Source organism: Schistocerca gregaria, chromosome 1 (genome assembly GCF_023897955.1).
Source record: "Schistocerca gregaria isolate iqSchGreg1 chromosome 1, iqSchGreg1.2, whole genome shotgun sequence".
Taxonomy (NCBI): Eukaryota; Metazoa; Arthropoda; class Insecta; order Orthoptera; family Acrididae; genus Schistocerca; species Schistocerca gregaria.
Genome location: NC_064920.1, coordinates 305,056,877 through 305,070,239, shown reverse-complemented (window position 1 = coordinate 305,070,239; position 13,363 = coordinate 305,056,877). Strand labels below are relative to the sequence as shown.

At 39.8% G+C, this 13,363-nt stretch overlaps 1 protein-coding gene across 4 annotated transcripts in view; it reads right to left on the bottom strand.

Annotated features, from left to right (window-relative positions):
* LOC126342701 (citramalyl-CoA lyase, mitochondrial-like) overlaps positions 1-13,363 on the bottom strand; it is a 178,632-nt gene that overhangs the window by 72,000 nt on the left and 93,269 nt on the right. For all 4 annotated transcript variants that reach the window (XR_007565155.1, XM_050001878.1, XM_050001879.1 and 1 more), the window contains exon 4: positions 3,634-3,828. Coding sequence is in view for 3 of the 4 variants with exons in the window: in XM_050001878.1 (XP_049857835.1) it covers positions 3,634-3,828 (195 nt within the window). In the remaining variant the exon portion in view is untranslated. The remainder of the gene's footprint in view (positions 1-3,633; positions 3,829-13,363) is intronic.

Genomic DNA, 13,363 nt, shown 5'->3' with positions numbered 1-13,363 from the left:
GTTCGTGTAGTCTGATTCTTTGGCCTTCTTATGTAAAGATAATATGTAGGATATTCGTAACCACAGAAATAAGGAAGTACTTCGGCAATAGAAGTTTATGAATACGGAAAGAGGAAAAAGATAGACAGTTCTTCAACTTGAGAAGTAAGAAAGGAAAAAGTAGATGTGGTTGCCAGGATTGAAGAAGAGAAAGGAGATAGCCCTAAAGACAGGTAACCCTTCCCACCCCCCTACCCCAGGATCCCTACTTCCCAGGTACTTGAGTGAGATGCCGGAGGAGGTTTGGTATTAAATCATCTCCTACAGAACGGACTTGTTCCACCTTCACCCTTTGAGGTCCCTGAAGGAAATCTCAGCTACTCTATGGAAACGGAAAATGAAGAGGAATCAGTCACACTTGTTTGTGAGTGTTGTTTGAAAGGTGTGATGTGTGTTTTGTGTTAGTCATGATTTATGTGTTCTTGTAAATAAAACTTTCAGCTACTATACCCACACCTTTAAAAATTTATACAAACCCTCCCATCTATATCACATCTCATAGGAGGTATGAAATACTCTGTACAAAATAGAAAAGCTATACACTTCGGTATAACAATAGTTCAATTAGTCACATCATATTACATTTTCCACAAATACACTACTTTATTCAGTTTCGTTCATAGAGATATCACCCCTTTTTTTCTGTGATTCTCGTAAGTTGGTCTCTATTTCATGGTCAAATTCAGTTTTCTAAGCAATAAGATTATAGCATAGTTATAGATTTTAAAGGAAATCAGTGCAGGAAAACTGTTTTGGAAGTAACACCGAAAACAACTTGGGATCTGACGGTTATCACTCTGCCCGTTAATTCAGAATGTTAACGTCCCTGGGGACGCCCGGGTCACATGGATATGATATTAACTTGTCTTGTGCACTCGTAACCAGCAATTTTCTTTACATTTCTTTTTAAAGTCTCCCCAAGAGGAAAAATTCTCGATATTTACTGTACCCCATTCTGAGGCTTCTCCCACAGAAAATTAGATCTTCTTAGAATCTTCCCAATTTTTTTGGTAATGATTGGTGAAACCATTTTAAGAAATGGCTCAGATGTACATCTCCGTGTGGCGTAAATATAGGGAATTGTCTAGATAACCCCGAATTAGCTCCCCATTGTAAATCAGTCACAGCTTCACTAGTTAATACAACACTAAGTGAAGAATCCCTTTTTTCTACTTCATCCTGGATAAGCTTAATCTCTTTCCACAGGTCGTCCATACCCTTCCTGGTATCATTAACTTCAGAAGAAGGAATAGATGACACTTTCCTGGATGTTATTCTCTCAGTAACTTTTGGGTCTATAATTTCTCCAAATTGTTCCTCCAAACTCAATACATTTATAATATCAGAGTTGCCTATTTTCTCTTTTAAATTCCGTTCTCCATATCTACTCATGTACTGACACCTGTATTTTGTGAGTGAATGATTGGTATTAACTCATTCTCTTTATCTACACTCTCTTGCAAATTATACAACCCATGTCTTACATCATTATACTTAATATTGTACACGTTTTCAAAAGATCCTAACTTTTCAGTAAGTTTGGATTCTACATTATTACATTTGTTCTCAATGTTAAGTTCTAACCTGTTCGATAACTCTTTAAATGTCTCATTCTGTTTCTGAGTAAGGTCAGTAAACACATAATTTATATGAATGGTTAAAGAATTTGTCAACTCATTTTTTAGATCTACTTTTAAATTCCCTACTTTAGTACTTGTAGCATCAAACTCAGTCTTCAAAGCACCCATGCCTTTGCACAGATTACTAAATACTTCGCTTTGAGAGTCGACCTTGGCACTTAACAAACCCAAATTTATCCTTTTCTTGCTATCGAATCGAGTCCCCTGTGACTATTAAATTTTTATCTCTCTTCATGATCTGAATAATTTTTTTATATCATAATACATTTCTTCAATCTCTTCATCGCCTGTGGAACTAGTTGGCATCTAAACTTGTACTACTGGTTATTGCAGAAAGACTTGGCAGGAATGTGGCCACTGTACATGAGTGCAACAGCACTGGTCACAGGAATGTACAGTCACAAGAGGGTTGACTTCTGGAAGGCCAAGGGGCATTACCAAGAGGGAAGACCACTGTGTTCGACATGTGGATTTGGTGAATCATCCAGTGTTAGTTGCAGCAATTTCAGCAGCAATTGGCACCACAGAGACACAAACTGTTACATTCTCCAGGACAGCTCAACTCAGAGCCAAAAACCTTGCAGCCACTGAACCCATCCCACCACTGTTTGTGATTTCAGTTATGTCAAACAGCACATTGTAGGGCAGAGTTAAGGTCTGTTGTGTTTTCTGATGAAGGCTGTGTAGGCATTGTTGCTAGTAAGGGTCAGGAGTTAGGAGGAGGCCATACAACCAACCTGTCAGCGGCCTAGACACACTGGACTTACACATTGAGTTATAGTCTAGGGTGCAATTTCGTACAACAGTAGGTGCTTCCTCACAGTCACCCCATGTGCTACAACTGCAAATATGTATGTCAATTTGGTGATTCGACCTGTTGCGCTGGCATTCATGAACAGCATTACAGGAGATGTTTTCCAACAGAATAACGCTCAACCACATACCACTGTTGTAACCCAACATGCTCTACAAAGTAACCAACCTGATGCCTTGGCCTATTCGATCACCAGATCTGTCTCCAACTGAGCACATACGAGGCATCATCAGACAATAACTCCAGTGTCATCCACAACCGGCATTAATCGTCCCTGTATTGACCGACCAAGAACAGCTGGCATGGAACTCCATACCACACGCTGGCATCTGGCACCTGTACAACACAATGCATGCATGTTTGCATGCTTGCATTCAACATTCTGGTTGTTAGACTGGTTATTAATGTACCAAAATTTCACATTTGCAATGGCTTATCTCGCACTTGCATTAACCTGTGATCTTACAATCACTTAATGTTACCCTTTTAGTATTGCCTTTTTTCTGTTGTTGTATCTGGTATAATTTTATAAGTATACAAATGGTCCAATCCGATGATAATGAAATAATATTCAAGTATTGTGTATGTTTAGAACCTTCAACACAAAAAGAAATCTGCAGTCATTTTCAGAAATGATTTAAGAAACTATAAATTACACAAAAATGTAGACACAATCTTATGATACGATAGTTTTTGCCAGTCATGAATGACCTAAGAACTGACACAACAGAGAAATTACTTGAAGTTAATGTCAATACTGTGGAGGTTCCACCTTTTTAAATGGCAGTATTTTCACTATCACAAGCACTGATGTGTTTTGTCTCCTTGTTTGGATATGCCATGTAATAATGGTAACTTCTGGAAAGTCAAAATTATTGTTCTACTTTCTTTTATCTGAGCTGCCACTTTTACTACAATGGAAGCACATATGTTGCCTACACAATGACTCCTGTGCTCAGCATACATAATGGAATATTTTTGCATAGTATAGAATAAAGAAAAACAAGTCCATCAATAACCACTTTGTCTTCTGTGAAAGACATCAACGAAGTAACACATATGAAATCAGTATGTGAAAGTGAATAAGACTGCTCAGTCAGCACATTTTGTCTAACTGATGAAAGTTTATTAATTTCTTACCCATTGCAGCTGTTTAATGCAATCCACTTTTGGAAGCAGTAATGTCGGTGGCTTTTGCGGTCCTGTCAAAATTACTCTTAAATCTTCTTCACACATCCCACTGTCTACTGAATTTACTCTTACTGTCCACTCTGGAAACTGTTGAGATACACATTCTTTATCCAAGAAGTGCCTTATTGTAGACCTAGCGACATTCTGTAAATAAATTAAATACAAAAAAAGGAATAATGTACAAGTCAAGAGAAATCTTCAACAGGACATATAAAGGAAAGAAAAACAGGAATACAGGAGTATTAGGATTCAGTAACTTGTCAACACTAAGAGATTACAAATGAGGGATACATCCAATTTGGACAACGAAATCAGTCTTTCTCTTTTCTGAGGGAAACTCCTTGGCATTTATCTTAAGCAGTTTAGCAAAATGATAAATAAATCTATAGTTATGGCCACACTGAGATTTGAGCTCTGCTCATGTCTAATGGTAGCTCACAGTCTTAGTACCACTCCCCTCAGTCGCAGGATATATGATAAAGAGCTGTTTCCCTTACATAAGGAAAGAGATAATTATGGCAAGATTTTATTAGGCATGGCCTGGAGAAACAATATAGTGAACGGGTTCCGAGTTCGAAAGGATAAACCTCTTATAGGTAGGAGAGTTGGTCTCTTTCAGGATGAAGTCCACTATCACCGGTAAAACAACTAACAACTCGTTCTCCACCACCAGGAACATAGAAACCAGTCATCCCCCTAAGTGGGGAAGAAAAATCTAGCTGTCACATTTGAAGGATGAGTCAAACAGCATCAAGACTGCAAGAGTACAAAGTGTGCAAAAGCTGTTTACTATATGTGACCCCAACAGTTTCATTAAAATTCAATTAATATGTTAGAACCATTTGCGTCATTCTACAATGAAGCTTTGTTAGACAGTCATAATAGCACACAAAGAGAATAATTGTAATAAAATGAAATCGATATGAAAAGTTACTAGTTGCTGGAATGTCAGATGAGAAACTATTAACATTTGACAGGAAAATACTAAGGGAAATTGACAGATCCCTTAATCAGGGAAAATGTCAAATAATGGAGGATTAGAAAAAATTGAAGAGTTATTGGAATTGCACAGACTCCACATAGTCATCACAATGCCAAAGAAAAGAAGACTGAGCTAGTCATTTAGTTAAGAGTTTCAGACAATAGGCTACTCTAGCAAAAATGAGGGCTGTTCTTAAAATAACCTCCAGTTAGCTACTAAAACATGGAAAAACAGATATTTTTTATAAACAATCTGTGCTTACATGTTGACATTATTATCCCTTCATCAAACATCAGTGTTGCCTGGTGCTTCAGCCAGTTGCTGACAGGATCCTTGATCTAATGTTGAAAAATAGATAAGAGTCACTTGATGCCAAGTCTGGACTATAGAGAGGATGTTGAAATACCTCCCAGCCAAAAGAATGAGTTTTTCCTTCAACTGATTCACAATATGAGGTCACTCATTGTTGCGATAGAGACTGATTCCTTCAATAATATCTCACATTTTTTGTTTAAGACTGAACTTCAGGATTTTGTAAGTGTCTCACAATAAACCTATGACGTCATAATATTCTCACAAGTTACTCTCGTGAAATCTGGTGCCAAAATTACACTGGAATCCAAAAAAAACTTACCTATCATTTTGTGGGTGACACCATCTGCAAAAACCTTATGGGCTTATTGGGAGAATGTGAGCATATCCATTATTTGTACTGTTCCTTTGTTTCAGAGTTCACATACTGCATTCACACTTGTCCCCTGTCATGATTCTGTAGAGAAACCCTTTCCGCCCTTGATGGTACAACTGAAGGAATGTCTTGGCTGAACTCATTCTTCCAGTTTTGTGAACATCAGTTAAGACATTTTGGCCCCCACCAAGCACAAATCTTACAATAACCTACTCCCTCTGTGACAATGTTAAAGGGGGTTATTCTAGAAACCTGAGGAACATCTTCAGAAAATTCAGAAATCGTGAGCCAACATCTTGAATGCACAATTTCATCTGAAGGTCTACCTGACCACTTCTGTCATGCACATCTGTGCAACAGCTTTCAATTTTCTGCACCACTCCCTCATAACACCATCACTCATAACCCCATCCTCATAAACACAACTCTGTCAAAACTAAATCTCAGCAACAAAGATTCCACCTACTTCCAGAAAGTGAATGACAAAATGTACCTCACAACTTACAGGAGATGCAATAATACCATCCGTTTTAATTGTTTGCTGCTCACATACTGACAAATGCAACTTGAATCTGATTGACGCAACTTCAACTTTTAAGACTATTTTTACAACCACACAAATGCCATGGAGCTACAAGGATTTGTTTATTGTTAATACCCAGTTTAAGATTAATATGCGAGCATTCCCCTTATATAGAAAGCAAGGAAGAGGAAGAAACAAAAGTACATGCTAGGATAAAATGTGGGATGTCTAGCTAGGATGAATATCAACATTAAATGGACCCCAATGCTTTATACAGCAGGGAAATAGATGGCTGAGACTTGTGGAGTGAGCCTACAGTTCATCAGGTTCTTGCTACACAAAGATAATGTAATTACTAATAATCTCACCAAAAATTAAGTTAACACAATGAATTTGTTATATAAAATTTAAATAAATCACTAATAAACCTACAGAGATGACTATATCAGAGGTAATAACATAAAACAAGTACAGCATCAAATTAGTTAAAAACTAAATGTAATTCAAAAAGTGGTAAATAAGTTACCAGGCATGAAAGTACCATGATTCTGTATCCATCAACACACAACACAGGCTCTCAGCAAACCAATACCATTAAAGTTAAAATGAGGAAATATAATCACCCAATTTCAAATCACTGTGCACATCTGCCTACACACACACACACACACACACACACACACACACACAACCCTCCCACATTCATACACATACAGAGGAGTGAAAGAGGGGGGGGGGGGGGGGCTATTTGTGACCAGTTATTTTGGGAGGGTTGGTATGAGAGTAAAGGAAAGGTCTGGGATGACTTAGAAAGGGAGCATTGTGCAGGAAAAGGTGGTGATATGTAGGAAACAGTGGAAGGCAGGAGAGAGGAAGGGAGAAAGAGCAAGGGTGGGTAACAAGTAGTAAAACTAACCCCAGTCCTCTTCTTACTGGTTGCCCCCTTGTGGCTGGTTAAAAACAATTACATAAGACTCATACACCTTGGTTAACCAGAATTTAGGCACAAGTATATAATCCCCTTTCCAATATGCAAGACAATAATTGCTTCCTTCATTATTTACAACAGCTGCTTTACCTCTTTGGTTGTAACTATACAAGGTGAACTCAAACTTCACTGCAAAATATCAAATTTCGTTCAGGGATATTTTCTAATTATATTGGTATAAGAGATCACTGGTCTCTGGTGGCTTATTACAGAGTAAGAACATAAGTGATTTGCTCACTTTATTATCCTTACCTCTGTTTTTATAAAAAGAAAAAAAAAGTCGCAACAATGAAAAAGCCTGTAATATGCAATCATCAAAATGTACAACACAAAACAGTTATCTACACATGTCTAGATACAACAGTAATGGATGTGTTTGCCATCACTGTGGGGACGACTCAGCATATCTTTTCTGTGCTGCTTCTGCACTGCGTTATGGAAACCCATGCACAAAACACATATTGGCCAATTCTTCAACAGTTAACTTATCCACACTGCTGTACATCACTGTTAACAATCACCCACCACTGCTCAAAAGATAAATCTGATACAGGACCAACTGAAACTGAATGTAAGTTTAAGGGTGCAGAGTAAAGTGGGCATTACTGTTGTCAGTGGCAAAGTACTGTGAGTTATTTAACAAGATGCATAATGTATACTACATACATTTGCACTGTTGTGCAGATATTTTCCATGTAATACAGATACAAAGATAAATGAAGATGAAAAATCAAACAAAATGCAGTTGCTTTAGAAAAAGCATTTTAACCATCAGCTGTTTTATTTAATCTATATATAATCTACGGGTACTGGTCATGGACCATCATCACTGGATGTGAGGTAAAGCAGATCAATTAAAAACATACCCCACTTTCCTTTTAAGCTGATATAATGTCAAGGATATCACAGTGAAACCATCCAAACAACTATCATAATCCATCCTCAAAATATTAACAAACATATCTCACAATGCTTCAAGTCAAATAGAGAATGTAGCACAGAAGACTTTTTTACCAATTTTGGTCACAGACCATCATTACTGCATGTAATGTAAAGCAGGTCAGTTAAAAACATGTCCGATTTTCCTTTTAAGCTGGGACAACATCAAGGTCATCACAGTGAAACCACCCAAACAACTGTTGTAAACCATCCTTGAAATACTAATGAACATGTCTTGCAGTATTTCAAGTCAAATAGACAACGCACCCTAGAAGAACATTCATGGTGATGCAGGAGGAGTTGGCACAGTTTGCAAACAGCTAAAAACAGCATTGGCCATGAACAGCTGTCTGCAAGCTGCTGCCTCAGTATGTGGTGGTGTCTCTTACAACACTTCAGGTGGAGCTTGCTTTGCCCAAGGGCTCTGCTACACAACAAATCTGCACTCACTGCATAGTGAGTGGCAGGTTATAACACATTCATGTCACTCTAGGTGGAGAGTTCATATGGGGTTGGACAAATTGTGTCACCTATTCACCATGCTAGTGGATAAGTGGCCACTCCTTCAGCATTGTCCAACCAGACGCACAGTGGGATGGATCTGCTAGTTATTGGACTTGTTAAATGTGCCTTAGAGTGGAACTAGCATCCAGCACTGGAAAGAAATCTACTGTGCAATTGGTATGACTGCCAGGGGGGCCCCATCAGAGATATGATGGAGCCCTTCCTGTGGCTACTGAAGGCGCAATGTGCAGTCACATGCAAGTTGTTGCTCATGTCAGTACCAATGACACCAGTTGCTTGGGTTCTGAGGCCATTCTCAGTTTCTACAGGTGGCTGGTGGAAGTGGTGAAAGCTAATGGCATCACTCACAGGGTGCCCACAGAACTCACAATTTGCCAGTATCATATCCAGAATTGATTAGGGTCCTTTGGTTTGGGCTCAAATGGAGGGTCTCAACCAGAGGCTCCATCAAATCTGTGATGATCTTGGCTGCAAATTTCTGAATCTATGTAATGAGTTGGAGAACTGTAGGGTTCCTCTTGATATGTCAAGGGTGCACTACATACAGAAAGTGGCTACTCAGTAGAGTACTTGCAGACAGCACATGGGGCTTTTTTAGGCTAGCACAGATCATGTAAAAATAAAGACACTGACTACAAAATTTTAATTTATGCTGAATCATTCACAACAAAGTTCCTGAATTTACTGCTCTCTGGGAAACTTTTTGTGTTCAAATGATCCTCAGAACTGAGATCTGGATGAAAACTGAAGCAGAAAGCTCCAAAATATTTAATGAGACATGAAACATATATCAAAAACACAGATTAGATAGCATAAGACAGGGAGTGTTCATTGAAATCAACAAAAATATTGTGTCTATCAATGTTGAAATTGAGTCTGACTGTAAAATTATATGGATGTAAGTAACTCACCTAGGTGAACTCATGAACTCAGATTAATAACTGGACATTTCTACCAATCAGCTGATTCCATCATAACTGTTGTAGAAACATTTAAATAACACTTATGCTCAGTAGCAAGGCAATACTCTCATCATGCTATTTTACACTGAAGAGCCAAATAAAGTGGTACACCTGCCTAATATCATGTGGGGCACCCACAAGCACACAGAAGTGCCACAACAGGATGTGGCATGGACTCGACTAATGTCTCAAGTAGTGCTGAATGGAATTGACATCATGAATCCTGCAGGACTATCCATAAATCTGTAAGAGTACAACATGGGGGGGGGGGGGGGGGGGGGGGGGGAGAGATATCTTCTGAACAGCACATTGCAAGTCATCCCAGATATGCTCAATAATGTTCATGTCTGGGGAATCTGGTGGCCAGCGGAAGTGTTTAAACTCAGAAGAATGTTCCTGGAGCCACTCTGTAGCAATTATGGGTGTGTGGGGTGCTGCTGGAATTGCCCAAGTCCATCGAAATGCACAACAGACATGAATGGATGCAGGTGATCAGATAGGAAGCTTAACTGTCAGAAGCATATCTAGACATATCAGGGGTCTCATATCACTCCTACTGCACATGCCCCACACCGTTACAGAGCCTCCACCAGCTTGATCAGTTCCTTGCTGACATGCACGGTCCAAGGATTCATGAGGTTGTCTCCATACCCGTACATGTCCGTAAGCTTGATTTTGAAACGAGACTCATACAACCAGGCAACATGTTTACAAACATCAACAGTCCAATGACAGTGTTGACAAGCCCAGGCAATGCATAAAGCTTCATGTCGTGCATTCATCAAGGGTACATGAGTGGATCTTTAGCTCTGAAAACCCATACTGATGACGTTTTGTTGATTGGTTCACATGCTGCCAATTATTGATGGCCTGGTATTGAAATCTGCAGCAGTTTGTGAAAGTGTTCCACTTCTGTCACACTGAATGATTCTCTCCAGTCATTGTTGGTCCTATTCTTGCAGGTCAAAGGCTTCTATCCAGTGCATCAACAACCAGTCTGTTATGGGAATAGAAGATAGTGAAAGAAGAGCTGTTGTTGTTGTGGTCTTCAGTCCAGACACCGGTTTGATGCAGCTCTCCATGCTACTCTATCCTGTGCAAGCTTCTTTATCACCCAGTACCTACTGCAACCTACATCCTTCTGAATCTGCTTACTGTATTCATCTCTTCGTCTCCCGCTACGATATTTACCCTCCAATACTAAATTGGTCATCCCTTGATGCCTCAGAACATGTCCTACCAACCGATCCCTTCTTCTAGTCAAGTTGTGCCACAAATTTCTCTTCTCCCTAATTCTGTTTGGTACCTCCTCATTAGTTAAGTGATCTAACCATCGAATCTTCAGCATTCTTCTGTAGCACCACATTTCAAAAGCTTCTATTCTCTTCTTGTCCAAACGATTTATTGTCCACATTTCACTTCCATACATGACTACACTCCATACAGATACTTTCAGAAAATACTTTCTGACACTTAAATCTATACACGATGTTAACAACTTTCTCTTCCTCAGGAACACTTTCCTTGTCATTGCCAGTCTACATTTTATATCCTCTCTACTTATAGATAGTCATTTTTCACTCACTCCATTTATGGCTGCAATAAACCATGAACTATACAGTGGCTTGCAAAGTATGTATGTAGATGTAGAAGTAGAAAATGAGTGAAAGCTGAAAACTTAGTATGTTTATCTAGTGTTTTACACTCCACATTAAGTCCATAATTAAAGCAGGTGCTTGTTCAATGTACACATTCTGGAAAGTCCTTTATCATAAAATCAACATTATAAATATTTAGTTTAGAACAGGCAAGTTCCCAATAAATCTTAATATATGATTGTCAGAGCCCACAATGGGCACCAGTGTACCAGTGTGTTTAAGTCTAGGCAAGCTTTGCTCAGCCTCAGTTCTCTTTGTGTATTGCTACAGCTCTTTGTGCACATAATTGGTTCTTGTTGAATGTTACTTAAAACTGTGTTCAAGTTTTTAATGCTTCCAAGGAATGAAGGTGTGTTCAGTCTACTGGTCATGTAATTATAACTAAATACAACACAACTGGCAACAAATGTGGTTCTGTTCTCCATGCAAATTTCTTCTCTGGTTGGTTCTAAATTTATTCTCATGGTGGCTGATGGTATTACAGAGGCTATTTTATGTCAGTTGGTCGAACAGCAAGAATCATTCACCATGGGACTGCACCACCAATCACAAGCACTGAACAATCAAACTTGGGTACTTCAATCAGTGGCTTGTGTTTTGTCTAGTCGGCATACTCCTCAGTCTGTGTCACCTACTGTTTTGCCCTCTGCAGCCCCCATGGCCTATTCGCCTTCCTCTTCTATATACAACAAGTTTGTTGAGGAATAAGATGCATACAAAAAATGTCTGCAACAACGCATTCAAACTTTTGGGATTACTGACACTATTTTATGTCATGCCTTGTTCCTTTCTTGGATGTCACCAAGAATATATCACGTCCTTTGTCAACTCACTCCTTTGCAGGACCCGTCTTCTTTAATGTTTGACCAGATGTGTGAACTTCTTTCAAAATACTAATGTAAGTGCACCCATGTTATTGCATCCCAGGCTGAGTTATATTGCTGTAGGAAGCAACCGCATCAATCCTATCGAGCATAGGTGACTGAACTCCATGCGTTAAGTCATCATTGTCATTTCATGTCTGAGTGCATAAGGAGCCATATGCTGATCAGATGGCGAGAAATGAAAGATGCTATCACTCATTTAGCTTCAGATCATGAGGTGTGAGAGCATGCTCACCAAAGTGAAAATCCATCTCTCATCAATGTTTTAACAATTGAATAGTCATTTGAGATGCCACCAAATTGAGTCATGGTGTGAAATATCAGCAATCCAACCCTCCCTTCCACACCAAACTTCAGGTACTTTGCAGGGGGAGACAAGGTCACGGCAATCCACAAATGATCACAGCATCAAGGCGGCCGGCCTCACTCCCAACAGCAGCCGCACCAACAAAGAAAACAAGCCAGTAAACAGCAATGTACGCATTGGACATCCCCATCCTGTCCTTATTGTTTCTTTAGCCATGAGCCCAAAACACTGGGCTACCTGGCATAATTGCACCAAAAAGGTTACATTGCTTCTGTTTGTAATGCAAAAATTCAGCACACAATGCTGATGTGGATATGGACATAAACATTGTATCAGCTATTTCTGTTGTGCCAAACAAGGTTTCCATTGATGTTACAGTTTTTCATAAAGATCTGCTCATGCAAGTGCATGCAGGATCTGTGGTAACCTTCTTAAACTCACAACCTTATATGGACTTGGGCTCTCTTCCATTTCTCTCTGTGCCATGAAAGTTAGTTGTTGTGATAGTGCCACAACATTTAACAGTGCCGCCACGACAGTACGCACAAACGGCGATAGAGGCGCTCCGCAAATCGGCTGAGTGCGGGAGCGCAGACCTAGCTACGAATGGCGCCGGCCGCATGTCACGGCACGGCAGTCCAATACGAGAGACTGAGTTGTAATCATGTGATCAGCTATTGTTTCTAAGAGAGAGTGTGAATATCCACGCAATTATTGTGATTAAAGGTTATAACACTTTTTGGCGACGAGGTCGGGATATTTTCACTGCGTTGTGGATTTGCGTGTTCGTGACGGGGCAGACATGGAACAGCTTATGCAAACGCTCATTGAACAACAAACACAGCTGACGGCAGCGATTCAGGCGTTGTCAACGTCGCTTACTCATCGTCTGTCTTCCTCTTCTCCGCCTCCATTCCCTCCTTATGACGAGGCCGCTGAAGACTGGGAGGATTATGAGAAGCGTTTGTGGCAACACTTCTTGGCTTTCGGCGTTGTTGACGCTCCTATGTGTAAGTCGTTTTTTCTATCTTGGATTTCCCCTCGAGTTTATCAGCTGCTATCTCAGTTAGCCCCTCTGCGGGAACCCGCCTCCCTGTCCTTCCAAGAAATGTGTGACTTATTGTCTGCCTACTATCGAGAAAACACCCACGTCGTTGCCGCCCGCATGGCGTTCTACCGGTGTCGTAAACAGCCCCATCAATCTTACCGGGCTTGGGCGGCGG